This window comes from Mustela lutreola, chromosome 1 (assembly GCF_030435805.1).
Source record: "Mustela lutreola isolate mMusLut2 chromosome 1, mMusLut2.pri, whole genome shotgun sequence".
Classification (NCBI taxonomy): Eukaryota; Metazoa; Chordata; class Mammalia; order Carnivora; family Mustelidae; genus Mustela; species Mustela lutreola.
Genome location: NC_081290.1, coordinates 139,659,570 through 139,675,117, shown reverse-complemented (window position 1 = coordinate 139,675,117; position 15,548 = coordinate 139,659,570). Strand labels below are relative to the sequence as shown.

Sequence of the window (15,548 nt, the reverse complement as noted above, 5' to 3'; positions counted from 1 at the left end):
ATAATAAATCGCCCCAAAATTTAGTGTTAAAACAAACAATACTTTCATTATATCTCCTGATTTTGTGTTTTAGGAATTAAGTCAAGGCTTGACTAATGTAACTATTATAATTCATGTGCTTTTGTCTCTGGGATCACTGGTAATATTCAGCTAGCAACCTGGTCTGATGGGTTCAAGACGATTTCACTGGTGTCTTTTCAGATGCAGGTTGAAGTATGTGTTCAACTGGCCCCCTCTCCCTATTCATGTAGTCTCTACACCTTTCCATAACTCTTTCCAGCAAGGTAGACTGACTTCTTATATGGTGGCCAGGGCTCACAGATCCTAGGCAAAAGCTACTTATACTTTTAAAGCTAGTGTCAACTTGCACAGTATCACTTCTGCCATATTTCCTTGGTCAGAGCAGTCAAAACCAGCCTAAATTCAAAGGAGGCAAAACAGATCCCACCTATCCAAGTTAAGAGTGTTAAGGAATTTGTAGCCATTGGTAATCTGCCATAGTCTGCCACTGAATAAAAAAATATTTACATTTTCTTCCATGTGTAAAATGCACTTACCCCTTCTTAAAGCCTCATCTTGAGAAAGAGAGAGAGCCATGCATGAGCGTGGGGCCAGGCAAAGGAAGAGAGAAAGAGAATCCCAAGCAGGCTTCACACACAGCACGGAGCTGGGCACATGACTTGAGTCAAAATCAAGAGTCGGGCACTTAACTGATGAGCCACCCAAGCACCGCAAAGCCTCTTCTTACTAAAAAGGCTGAATGCCTAAAGCTGTTATCCAAGTCAGGCCTATGTAGAGGTGAATTTTTGGGGGTACAGTTCTTTAAGTAAAATTACTCTTAATCACAAGACCTATAAGTGAAAAAGATAAGTCCCTTGCCTTTTATATATCTAACATACAGTAGTGAAACAGGAATAGAGACTTCTTCACAAAAACAAGGAAAATAGGGAACACATATCAATCACTGGTCCATAGAAATTCTGCAACGCCAGTGAGGTATTGCAATGTCAGCTTGCTCCCTTTGCACCAAAGATAGTGCCCTTGCGGCCTTTCTAAACTGCATCTTTCTTTCCTCTGCAATCCAAGCTGATGGGAGTTTCTGCAAGTTGAATTTTCTTAATTTTGTGGGCTTTGTATGAATGTTTTTGACATTCACTACATTTAACCACTCTTCTTTTTTTCTTTATTTCTTCATTCCTTCCCTTCCTTGACTTCATCTTTGACCAGTAAAATCTGTCCTGAGTTCAGTGTTTGTTTTAAGGCCATGTTTTCCCTTAAGAAAACTGCCTGGAAGGCATTAACTTGGACTTTCTCTTCTAAATTGTCCTCATAAACTATATAGTTCTTTCTTCAATTAATCTCTCTCCAACTTTATCAAAGCCTACTAAAGAAGCTAGCTGGAACTTTTAACATTCTGCTTAGATAGCATCTTAGCTAGATCATTGAGTCTCTTAGGTATGTTTTCTATCATCATTGTTATTCCAGGCACCATATTTTCTGGCACTGTAGAACAAGAATCTCCTTTTTTCACTACTAATCTCTCATCAGCAGTCTCCTTGAAGCACTTTTAACTTCTTCCGACTGCTGTGTCCCAAAACAAGTGCACACGTTTTAAGCTTTTGTTATGTCAGCACCTATTTTCATATAGGAAATTCTGTTTCAATATCTATTGCTGCAAAACAAATTATTCCCAAAACTTAGTGGCTTAAAATAACTTGTTTTATCTCACATTTTAGTGGGTTAGGAATTGGGAAGGTTCTCCTCCATGAGACATCAGTACCACTCATTGATATTCACGTCAACTGGGCTTATTCTGGAAGGGGCAAAATGATGTCATTCCATGCATGGTGTCTCAATAGAGCCTGTTTAGCTGGTTCCTACTCCTTATTTAGTCTCAGGACTTGCCATGTGGTTGTTCCAGAATAAACTTCCACGGTGGTTTAGGCTTCCATATTCTAATGTAGAAGCTGCCAATTTTCTTGAAGACTAGAGTTGGAACTGGCATAATCTTGAACTGTACTCAGTTAAGACAATCACAATGCCAGCCCTAATTCGAGGAGAGGGGATGTAGAGGCCCCCTCTACATGAGAGAAATGTCAGAGACCTTGCTGTATGTGTGACCATCTTTAATACACCATGATAATTTAAATAGTCTTACTTATTAGAATTATAGTTAATAGGTACCTTACGCCTTTTCTTTAAAGAAAAACAAAGCAGAACCCTGTTAGGCGTATAGTAGAGACTATACAGCCTAGTACAAGTCAGCAAATATCTCCTAACAAAGAGCCAGATAGTAAATATTTTAGATTTTGAGAGCAATACAGTAAAAAAATCTAGTTTGTAGAGTAAGTCATATTGGTATGGCTTAAGGTGCTAATGAACAATTATTCACTAAAAAATAACTGAAAGAGGGCACCTGGGTGGCTCAGTGGGTTAATAAACCTTTGCCATCGGCTCAGGTCATGATCTCAGGGTTCTGGGATCAAGCCCTGCTTCAGGCTCTCTGCTCAGCAGGGAGCCTGCTTCCACCTCTCTCTCTGTCTGCCTCTCTGCCTACTTGTGATCTCTCTCTCTCTGTCAAATAAATAAAGTCTTTAAAAAATAATAACTAAAATATTTTTTTTCTTCCAAGTGCTTTCTTTATACAGGTGAATAAAAGAAATTATTTAAGTAACATAAAAACTTTAAGGACTGGTATAATATCAATTCTCTTTCTAAATAGGACAAGCTAATTTGAAATTTTAAAAATAGAGAATGAAAGATTGTATGGATTCCAGGAAAAAGGAGGGAGTGATGGTGGCTTAAACAAGAACATTGTGAGGCACCTGGATGGTGCAGTGGGGTAGGTGTCTGACTCTTGGTTGTGGCTCAGATCATGATCTGGGTGACTTAAGGTCAGGCCTTGCTCAGTGGGGAGTCTGCTTAAGACTCTCCTCCTGCTCCTGCCCGCCCATGCTTAAACATGCATGCATGTTCTTTCAATTACATAAGTAAATAAATGTTTAAAAAAACAAAGCACCGATAATCTGAATTGAAGAGGTAGAAGAGAAGTCAGCAAATGAAGACAGAACCTTTCTCATTAGTATTTACTTTCAGAAAGTAACCAAAGAATTAATAAGATTAAAGATCTACAGGTAAAATATTTAATTTTTTGTAATAAATAGTACATTAGCTTAAAACTAGGTAATGATAATTTATAGAATATTTATTCAGATATCTATGGATGGATTTTGCTGACATGTTTATTGTTATGTTCTTGATTTTCAGAAGCTGATAGCTTAGAAACAGAAGTTCTACAAGAGCCAGGTGGAGCAAATAAAGATGGTAGCTTGCCATGCACGATTATTGATGTGTGGATTAGTGAGATAAAAGAAACGAAGGAAACTGAGTATGTTACCTCTTTTTCCTTTCATTTCAAAACCTGCCTCCCTTTTTGTAATTCTTTTTTAAAAAATACTGTAATAACCTAATAGTGTACTATATCCTATTATTATAATGCCTTATAAAATAATTTAATTTTTGGAAAGATATTACATTCATGTGGTTCAGAAATCAAGTATGTAAAGATATAGAGTAAAACATGTCTTTCCCAACTCTGTCCTCATTCAGCAGATTCCCATTTTCTTCTCCTTCCAGATATTTTTAATGTACACAAAGCAAAAATGTCTCCTTCCCCTTTTTTTTTTAAAAGATTTTATTTATTTATTTGACAGACAGAGATCACAAGTAGATGGAGAGGCAGGCAGAGAGAGAGAGGAGGAAGCAGGCGCCCTGCTGAGCAGAGAGCCCGATGTGGGACTCGATCCCAGGACCCTGAGATCATGACCTGAGCCGAAGGCAGCGGCTTAACCCACTGAGCCACCCAGGCGCCCCGTCTCCTTCCCTTTTAAATGAAGTTATTAGTATAACACATATGGTATTTTCACCTTTTTATTTTTAGTCAGTAACCCAGGAATTTTTTTGTATTTTTTTTTTTCTTATTTTATGGCTACTTAGTATTCTACTGTATGGATACACCACAACTCAGCAAGTCTTTTACATTAATTGATATCCTACATTAATTGATATTTCAAATGATGTTTCAATGAATAACAACCTTTTACATAAGATTATTTTGCATGTATATACATATATCTGTAGGATAAATGCTTAAATGCATAGACGTTAACTTCCTTTGTCAATTGCATTCTTATAAATTGCATTTGTAATTCAGTTACTGTTCTTTACAGGGTTTGTACTAATTTAAATTCTCAGAAATAATGTATGAAATATCTAATTTCCCCCAGCCCTGCCAAACTTATGTCAAAGTTTTTTATTTTTGCCACTCTGATTGGTTAAAAAATAGTATCTTGGTTTGGGTTCTTACTTTATCCATCTCTTATTATTGGTAAAGTGAGCACATTTTTTTCAAAATGTTTAAGTTTCATGTGTATTTCTTATGTGAGTTCTCTGTATGTATATATTTGATCCATTTTAAAAATTAGTAAGAACTTTTTAAATATTAGAGATACTTGACATGCAGAAGTTTTTTTTTAATTGTCATATTTACCTGGATTTTAATAATCATTCAGAGATATTTGGTTCTTTCTAAGATTCTCAAAGAATTTTTCAATCTTTTTTCTAGTACTTTCAATGTGGGTACTTTTTACATTTAAATCTTTAATCTATTTGGAATTTATTCTGGAGTAGGGGTTTAGTTTTTCTTCAGATGGCTATCCTGTTTCCTACTTGTGTTTATTAAAAAGTTCATCTTTCCTGCATACATTAAAAAATGCCACTTTTAATACATACTGAATTTTCTTAATTTTGTTCTTTTTCAGTTTTCTTGGCTACTTTTGCTTGTGTAATATTTCCTTTGAATTTAGAATTTACTAAATTTTGCCTAACTTCCCCAGGAAAAAAATCAATTGGTATTTTATTGAGATATTAAATTCATAGATTAACATAGGGAAAATCAGCATGATGTTTTCTTCCTGTCCATGAAGAACCTGATAGGCCTTTCTTTTGAGTAAGTTTTGAGTATTTTTATAGTTTCCTTCATCTAGGCTTTACACTTTTATTGGTAAGCCCTATTCATAGAAATATTCTTTTGTTTGGTGTTATAAATGGTCCCTCTTCCATGAGATCTTATAACTAGAAGGTTGTGTGTATGAAAGCTTAGATTTCTTTATATAGATTTTGTACTGCACTATCTTATTGATACCTACTATTGTTCAGGATAGATTTTCAGTTGAATCCTTTGCTTTTTTCAGATATACAATTATATCATATGAAAACAGTGCTGATTTTATGTCTTTCCAATTTTTTTAACACTGATTTTTTTTCTCTGTAATTGCCTTCATTAGTTTCTTTTATACAATGTCAAATATTGGAAATAGGGAGTACCTTTGTGTTGTTCTTGACTTTAGTGAAGATGCTTCTCTTCTTAACCATCATTAGGCATGACTATACCTTTTAACTAAGATAGTTTCTATTGATACTTTGATTTTTTTTTAAGTTAGGAATGAATTTTGCCAAATAGTTTTTATTCTCTATGGAACTGCTTATATATATGTTTTCCTTTCTTTATTAGTATAGCTAACTTTTGAATGACACAGTTTTGAGCTGCATGGCAGCTCGTTCTACACATGGATTTTTTTTTCCAATAAATATATTGGAAAATTTTTTGGAGGTTTGTGGCAATTTGGGGAAAAAAAAAACTGGCAGGGGAACTGTGTAGCTTGGAATACGGACAAAAATAAAAGTTCGGGATTTTAAGACTACAGTAGACGGGGGCACCTGGGTGGCTTAGTGGGTTAAAGCTGCTGCCCTTGGCTCAGGTCATGATCTCAGGGTCCTGGGATTGGGCCCCGTGTCAGGCTCTCTCTCTCTGTGCCAAATAAATGAATAAAATCTCTAAAAAAAAAAAAAAAGAAGAAGAATACAGCATATAATACATATAACATGCAAAATAAATGTTTATCAACTGTGTTATCATGAAGGCTGTGGTCAACAGTAGTCTATTAGTAGTTAAGTTTTGGGGGAGTCAAAATTTACACACACATTTTTGACTGCATAAGGGATTCAGCCAGCACCCCATCCCTCCACACTGTTCAAGGGTCAACTGTATAATTAATTACATTAATGGATTACTTAACATAAACCATCCTGCATACCTTAAGTAGTTTCTTTTTATTCATGACATACTATTTTAAGGTAATTACATATTTTAGAATTTTTATATTGATACTTGCAAGAGTCATTTGCAGTTCCTTTTGGTTGTGGGAAATTATTGTTGGATTTTGTCATCATTATGGTTCCTTTATAAAAAATAATTGGAAGTTTCTTCCATTGCCATTGTCTGTAACAGGGACCATCAATCCTTTTCTGTAAGAGCCAAGTAGTAAAAATTTCAGTGTCGGGTAGACTATTTGGTTTGTGATACAGCTACTCAACTCTGCCTGAGTAGTGCAGAAGCAGCCATTGGTGTTACATAGACAAATAAGTGTGACTGTTTTGATACAACTTTATCTATAAAAATAGGAAGCGGGCTGGACTTGGACATGAGTACACACAAAAAATGCCAAAATGCTTGTTATAAAAAATGCTTACAGCAAATAATTTGAAATAGTCTAAATAATCACTAATAAGGAAATAGCTAAAAATATTGTGTTTCTCTATACTACATAGCATATCTAGCACTTAAACACAATTTGAAAATAAAAGTTCCATTTCTAAAGCCATTCAACAAAACAATATCTGATTTATTAAAGACGTAAAGGTCAACAAATAGAAAGGATGCACCCTAGTAATTAATATCCACAATTCATAAAGAACTTGGCAAATTAAGAAATAAAAGATCAAAGCCCAAGAGAAAAATGGGGAAAAATATGAATATAGCTGTTTACAAGGGAGGAAAACACATATATGGCTAGTAAATACAATACAGTGAGAAAAAAGACATCAAATTCCTAAGTTCTTTGACTAACTTTACTCAGGGGAGAACTATGAATGCATGAATGTCAGATACTTGTTCTTCCTCAAAGAAGAGGAGTAAATAAGAGGTGGGCCAAGAGTCCAGATGTTTTCCTAGTGAAAGTTTCTTCACAAAAATAACAGGAAGCCAGGAGGAAGGCAAATAATAACATCAAATACTGGTGTGAGGTTGGGCCCTAGGGCCCGTTGATACATTGCAAGCACACATAAGAATTGGGAGAGCCAGTTTTGAAATCCATTTGCCGATTTTGTTACTTTAAAATGTGCATATCTAGGGCTCCTGGGTGCTGAGAAGGTCAAGTGGTTAAGTGTCTGCCTTTGGCTCAGGTCATGATCCCCCGGTCCTCCTGGGGATGAGCTCCACATGGGGCTCCCTGCTGAGGAGCTTCTTCCTTCCTGATTCTCCCTCTCACACTCCTCCTGCGTGTGGTCCCTCTTGCTCTGTCAAATAAAGAAATAAAATCTTTTTAAAAATAATAATAATATATATCCTGTAATAATACATCTTTTATTTTTTGGTATCTACTCTAAGATTACTTACAATGAGCACAAAGAGGCATATGCAAGAATGTTTATTGTAGGAGAATCATAACAAATAATTTGAAAGAGTGTAATCATTAATAAGGAAGCTGCTAAAAATAAAGAAGTTTCTGTATACTGCACTGTGGACAGTAGATAGCACTTTAAAGAATAAAATGTAGCTTCATGTATCAGTATGGAAATATGCCCCAATTATCAAATGATTAATATGATAGTACTGAATAAAAAGGCATTTCTATATGTTAAAATAACACAATTTCTCTAAAATTCAAGGAAAAATATGGGAAGATATATACCAAGCTGATGGCAGGGTGGGCAACTAAGAGTTGATGGGCATTCAGCATATGACAGTGGGTCATTTCCAGGATTGTTTCTACCTTTTGGCTGTTGAAAATGTTTGTATGAATATTTGTGTACAAGCTTTTATTTGCAGACCCATATTCTTTTGAGTGTATAGCTGGGAGTAGAATTGCTGCAGCATCTGGTAATTCTGTGTTCAACTTTCTGAGGAAGCAAGGAACATTACATTTTCAGTGAAGAAAAGTGTTACTTGTATGATTAGAAATGAAAACTTTGAAAATCAAAAATAGAAAAATTTTCAAAATTTAAACCTGAAAAAGTAAAAAATTATTTAAATTTGAGAAGCATTAAAAAGAATTAGGAAAACAAAAACTGCTTATAAGCCAAACTTGCAGAGATAAGTTACTGGTACTGTTGTTGTTTGTTTTTTTGTTGTTGTTTTTATTGCAATATAGTTGACACAAAATGTTACACTAGTTTCTGACAGCTCTGTACTTTATACTGTGTTATCACCAGTGTAGCTATCATTTATCACCATACAACACTGTTACAATACCCTTGACTATATTCCCTATGTCTGTGTTCCCTTTATCCTCATGACTTACTCATTCCATAACTGAAACCACGGACCTCTTACTAACTAACCCCTACCCCTATGCCCATCTTCTCACTCCCCCTTCCTTCTGGTAACTACCAGTTATTTCTCTGTATTAATGTCTCTGTTTCTGCTTTTGTTTGCTTCATTTGTTTGTTCATTTGGTTTTTAGATCCCACATATAATATGTGAAATCACATGGTTCTTATATTTCTCTCTTTGACTTATTTCTCTGAGCATGATACCCTCTGTGTCCACTTGTGTTGTTGCAGATGGCCAGATCTCATTCCTTGTTATGGCTATATAATATTCCGTGTGTGTGTGTGTGTGTATTCATCTGTCAGTGGACACTTGGGTTGCTTTCAAATCTTGGCTATTGTTAATAATGCTGTAATAAACATAGGGATACAGAGATCTTTTCAAATTAATGTTTTCTCTGGATAAATACCCAGTAATGGAATTACTGGATTGTATGGTATTTCTATTTTTAATTTCTAGAGGAAACTGTACTGTTTTTTGTAGTAGCCACACCATTTACATCCTCACCAGCAATGCATAAGGATTCTTTTTTTTTTTCTCTCTCTTTTTAAGATTTATTTATTTGTCTGGGAAAGAGAGAGAGCACAAGCAGGGAGAGTATCAGGGAGAAGGAGAAGCAGACTCCCTGCTGAGCAAGGAGCCCAATGTTGGGCTCCATTCCAGGACCCTGGTATCATGACCTGAGTGAAAGGCAGACAGACACTCAGCCAACTGAACCACCCAGGCCTCCCAAGGATTCCCTTTTTTTCACAGTCTCATCAACACTTACCTCTTGTCTTTTTAGTGATAGCATTCTAACAGATATGAGATGATATCTTACTTGGTTTTGATGTGCATTTCAAATCAAATGCAAATAATTTGATTAGTGATGATGAGCATCTTTTTCTGTGTTTGTTTGAAACCTTTGGACTGTATTCTTCCAGTCTTTAAATTTTTGTTAAAAAAATATATATAATACATGAATTTAATTCCAGCTTTATTGAGATAAAACCTGTCAGTTCTTCTTTACCTTTTTTCCTCAATTAATTCACTTTCTTTTAGTGTTAAAACTTTTTGGTGCATATCATTCTATATTTTATACTGTGCTACATACTATTTTTTTAAAAAGATTTTATTTATTTATTTGACAGCCAGAGATCACAAGTAGGCAGAGAGAGAGAGGACAAAGCAGGCTCCCTGCTGAGCAGAGAGCGCGATGCGGGGCTTGATCCCAGGGCCCTGGGATCATGACCCAAGCCAAAGGCAGAGGCTTTAACCCACTGAGCCACCCAGGCGCCCCTACATACCATTTTTTGAAACCTAACATTATTTAATGCAAATCGATCTGTAGATTACTTTGCTTACTTAATAAAATATTTTATTTATAAATTTATCAATTTATTTTATTAATTTATTTTATTTCTTTTACTTATAAAATATATTATTTATATTATAAATAAGTTGTAATATATATTAAATAAATATATAAATATTTATGTTTCTACTTTGTTTACTTAAGTATATTATTTTACTTATATATATTAGATATATTTATTTACATTTAATTTATTTATAGACTGTCATTCCACAGTATTTCACATAGATTTCTGTTTCATTTTCTTAACAGCTGCATAATATTTTATAGTATTAGTATGGTACAGTTTTATATTTTCTGCTGTTAAGGGGCATTTTGATTGCTTAAAGTAGTGGTTCTCAAATATTAGCAAAGATTAGAATTACTTTGATATTTATTAAAATAAATTGCTGGACTTTATCCCCCAAAGCTTCGATTGATAGGTCTGGGGTAGGCCCTGAGCAATTTGCATTTTGAACAAGTTTCTGTGTGTTCCTAATGTCTAGGGAACACATTTTGGGAACCATAGTTATAAGAAACGGTGAGTCTGGTTTTTGTGACTGATTAGGGATTATGATTGAAGGTTTTAACAGGGTAAAAAATACAATGTACTTATGAGAGAGAAAAAAATATATATATATCCACATACATAAATGAGGAAAATATTTGGAAGAGGGACCACAGCATGCTAGTGAACTTGTACTCCTTTTTTTTTTTTAATTTGGGAGTGCTTTTATTTCTAGTAAATTGCATTTCTACTGATGTATCCTTCTGTGCAGGATGGAAGATAGGATCACTGCTCAGCAAAATGAAGTTTCTGAAGATGAAATCCCAAGGAATGTGGACCACCTTAGTGAAGTCGATATAAGTAAGCCTCATGTTAAATACTGTGCTTTTTTCAGTATCACATAGAGCTTAAGTACTGTATAGACTTATCACAAAATCTTTCCTTTATATCACAGGACCTGAAATAAGTGATTCTCAGCACCCTAAATGTGATATAGATAAACCTGTGCAACCAGAGCCATTTTTCCATAGAGTGGTTCTTTCAAAACACTTGAACGTAGTCTCTCAAATTCAGTCAGTTCTGTGTTCACCAGAAGAATCCTTTCCGCTTCGCTCTCGCTCTGATTCACCACCAAAAAATAAAAACCAGAGTTCCTTGCTGATTGGACTTTCAACTGGTCTATTTGATGCAAACAACCCAAAGGCAAGTATACACCTCCAATGGAAAATATCTGTTTTAGTAACATTTCTTATTTATTGTTTTTCTTTAATAAGCCATAATACTGAGTTTTAAACTCTTACACACACACATAAACAAAAAGAAAAAACTTCCATCTTCTCTGGGATTCTGAAAAGAAGTTGCCATTGAGAGTAAAATTGAGTACACTGAGAGTACCATTAGGATAAAAACTATTTCATTGGCTCCTTGTTCAGGATTCTTTTTATAGGGTCTACTTTTATTTAAGTAAAATCCCTCTTACACCATTTCCCTTCCTCACTACTCAATCCAACTTCAGTTTTTCATATAAGACTAAACTTAAGCAATATATGTTAAGGAGACAGAAATGTGTTTGCCTAATTTGATATAGAAAGGGTAATAGATATTCATATGCACGTTCTGGCAAAAAATTTTCAAACGTCTTTTTTCACTTGGTATTTTTGAAAATATGTAACCAATTTTTTATTAAGAAATTACAATATTATCTCTATAGAAAATTTTAAAATATAAAAAAATCACTTATTTTGTTAGATTTTATATATGTAAGTATTACATATATAAAACTTTTTGTTAAAATAGAATATTATGCATATTTTTATAACCTGCTTTTCTGTTAATATGTACTATAAAATTATTACAAATGTTAATATTATAAATTATTACCAAAATAGCATTTTGTCATATCATCAAATAATCTCATATTATCTAGAATCACAAATTCCATTAAGCTGCTATGCTATATATAATTTTTTTAACTAATCTGTTTTTATTGTTGGGCCTTTAGCTTTCAGTTTTTGTTATAGTAACCACCTACACCTGTATCTTTGACAATAGCCACAATTATTTTCATAAAGTAAATTTCTGTAAGTGGAGTTCAAAAGTTATATTGGATATTGCCTGATTTGCCTTTAAGAAATAGCTTATAATGCCTCAGTAGTATGTAAGAGTCTGTATTCTAAAAAGCACCAACAGTTATCATTCAATTAAAAATTTTATATTTAGTGAGTGAGTAATTATATTTTTTTTAAAAAATTGTGTTTCTATGTTTACCAGTGAGGTTGAACATTTTTCATGTATGTAAGCCTAAATGGGAATGAATTACCTGAATTCTTTTATCCTTTTTAAATATGTCATTTTGATTTTCAATTTAATTTTCAAATTGGATCTGTTTTATTTTTTGGAGTGTTTTCTTATGCTTATTTTAAATGTAGAGATTGCTAAATTCTCCCACTTGTCTAATAGCAGTCAAGTTTTCAAAGATAATGAACTGTGAAAACAAATTTATGATCTTCAGAATTTGAGAATATGTGACCATCATGTAAAATATCCTGTAAATGTCAAGGATTAAGTCAAATTGGTTGATAGTGCTATTCAAGTCTTCTTTATCTTTACTACTTTTTTATCTATCTAGTTATATTATTTTTTGAGAAAAAACTAATTATCTATCTTTTCATTTGTGTCAAATTTTGTTCCGTGTATTTTGAAACTTTGTTACTGAGTGAATAAAAATTTAGTATTACTATACCTTCTGGATGAATTGATAGGTTTATTATTATGAAAGGTCACTTTTTGTTTGATAGTGTTCATCTTCTGTGTCTTACTAATTATCTCTCTGCTTATCAGTTACTGGAAAAGGAGTATTGAAATTTCTAGTCAATTGAATACAAATTAATAATCTTTATATCTTCTTGATAATTGCTTTCTTTATCATTATGAAATGACTCTCCTTATTCTTGGTCATATCACCTGTTCTAAAATCTATTTTTTCTGGTTGTAATATAGCCATTCTAGCTTTCTGATGATTATTATTTGTTAAGGATACATACACATTATTTTACATTATTTTACACACACACACACACACACACACACACACACAAACATTAACTTGTAATTGCACTGACTTTCATGTAAAGTAGATTTTTTTTTTGTAGCTGTCACATTGTCAGGTCTTGCTTTTTAGTCAGTCTGACAACCTCTTTTATTTAAAGTGATTAGGCCATTTACTTTTTTTTTTGGCCATTTACTTTTCATGTAATTTTCGATATATTATTGGTATGATTAAATTTAAACCTACCATTTTGTTATTTGTTTTCTATTTGTCTCATCACTTTTTCTATTCTTATTTTACTTTTATTCTCCCTTCTTTTGGATTGAGTATTTTTAACATTTTGTTTTATCTCTATTATTTGCCAGTATAGATATTTTCAAAAACTTAGTTGTAAATTTTAGCTCTCAAGATGCAATTTTAGCTTTTTACAGTCTTCAAATAATATCATATCACTTCACATATGACATAAGAACCTTTTCACAGTGAATTTCCACCCTCTTGTCTATAGTTTTGGCATTGTTCTCTTATATTTTATATCCACATGTTACACACACCACAATAAATTGTTATTGTTTTTGCTTTAAACATTATCAGGAATAACAGAAATAGCCTTTGTCTACCAACGTGTGGTTCTCTTCATTTTTAGAAAAAGTAGAACTTAACCCAAAACAAAAACACCTAAAATACTTACCAAAGAATACTGCACATGAAACATTTTGAATATAGGACAGATAGCTGTTGGACTGATGGGTGCATATACCCATTTCCATGCCTAGAGGAAAATTGCCAAATTCCATACCTCTTGAAATTTCTTTCTACTGTGTTATTTTACCTTAGGTTAGGAAAGCTATTATAATTAGTGAAATGAATAAACTAAAATTGAGATTTCTTTTTAGCCAGGATGAAAATTTATCTCAGCCTAACAAAGGTTGCATCTTTTATATAGAGTCCTCTTGAATTTAAGTGTATAATGCATATATGCTCTATATTTTTATTGATTAGCATTTATCTGGAGAAACTGTTACCATATGCGTATTTTGCACACTATTGGTTTATAATATACATGATTCAAATAATAAACAAGTCAAGCATAAATTCTGCTGACAGTGGGAGATTCAGTAAAAGATATACTTTCAGTACCATCATTAAGTGTTTTAACAAGCAACCTATCTACCCATCTTGTAGTTCATAACCATCTTTTTCTTGTGCTATAATATGTAAATTATGTTCAAATATTGGAAATCTGTCCTCCTTTATTTTCAAAAACAGATTGTACCAATTAATTTGGCAAAGTATATAAATTTTCATTAATATGCTAAACATTATGTTTTCTTCACAGTCTCCAATCTGGTATAGGATTCTTACCAGGGCCTTAGGAGTTACATTTCAAATCTCAACAGGTTCCTTTAGGTTTATTAACCAAATTCTGAGACTTATGTATATAGACATTTGTTTGATCATCCTGCCTATCTATCACATTCTAATTGCTGATAGGTTGGTGGACAGGGGCACTTTCTTCTATCCCTGGTCTTTCCCAAACAAATTCAAATTTTAGACACCTCAACTGTACATTGTTTTTTTTCTCAAGTCAGTTCCTTTTTACCTGCTGCTATAAATGATTCTCCATACAAACATCAAAGTGCCTGTCTTTCCACCCTTACCCTCTTTTGGGAAAGGCTGCAATTACAGTCCATTGTTTACGGAAGTGATGTTAGACTTTTTTTTTTTTTTTTCACTAATATGAAGTTTTTTTATTTAACTGTTGTTGGCTACCCAGCAGCTCCTAGGATGAATGATACAAAGGGCCACCAATTATATGTGATATGCTTTGCAAATCTTCAGACAAACTCAGTTCAGGATTTGGGAAAAATATATGGGGAAAATTGGCCAGTGAGAGAAAGAGATACAAGGAAAGAGGGACAGTATGGGTCTTGAGTGAGAAGGAGCAAATTGGCAGTTTCTGGCACTGCCAATTTCTGACAGATTTCTAATTCCATTCCCTGGGTATACTCTGACTAAACACCTCTCCTTGCCTTTAAATGGTGAATAAAGTGAATCCCTATACCTTGAATTTTGAAACCTAAGCATAACTCACTTGTTTAGTTTTCCTCACTGAAAAATTACAGAGCTAAAATTCAAGAAAATTAAGTTCTAATCTTAGATGAGTCACTTCTGAAACTTCTAACTCTAAATATATGATATAAGATAAAAAATTAGTATTAGCTCTAACTTTCTAATTTTTTAATTTCATTTTCATTTTCTAATAATCTTACTCCTACTAAGAAGTCTGTTGACTTTTTTAGATGTTGAGGACATGTTCACTTCCAGATCTCTCAAAATTGTTCAGAACATTGATGGATGTTCCCACTGTAGGAGATGTATGTCAAGACAATCTTGAAATAGGTGAAATTGAAGATGAGCATATTAAAGAAGGACCTTCTGATTCTGAAGACATGTGAGCATGATGTCATTAATAAATACTAGCACTAACAGAATTTCTGAGTTTATGTGAACTTTGGAGATGTAACTCACCTAAACAATTTTAAAAAATTATCTGTAGCTGTTAATTCACCACTCCTTTATCTTTTTACAACATATTTAAAGTACAGTCATACAAGTTTTGATATGTATATTAGCCTCTAAGTAATATAATGACTGACCCTCACTTGGGGAATATGAGTGTGCTTTCTGTCATATTCAGCACTGAGCA

General features: G+C 33.4%; 1 protein-coding gene across 5 annotated transcripts in view; it reads left to right on the top strand.

Annotated features, from left to right (window-relative positions):
- NEK1 (NIMA related kinase 1) overlaps positions 1–15,548 on the top strand; it is a 220,781-nt gene that overhangs the window by 181,640 nt on the left and 23,593 nt on the right. For all 5 annotated transcript variants that reach the window (XM_059175038.1, XM_059175054.1, XM_059175046.1 and 2 more), the window contains 4 exons: positions 3,268–3,388; positions 10,562–10,650; positions 10,745–10,992; positions 15,142–15,293. In XM_059175038.1, the coding sequence (XP_059031021.1) occupies positions 3,268–3,388; positions 10,562–10,650; positions 10,745–10,992; positions 15,142–15,293 (610 nt within the window). The remainder of the gene's footprint in view (positions 1–3,267; positions 3,389–10,561; positions 10,651–10,744; positions 10,993–15,141; positions 15,294–15,548) is intronic.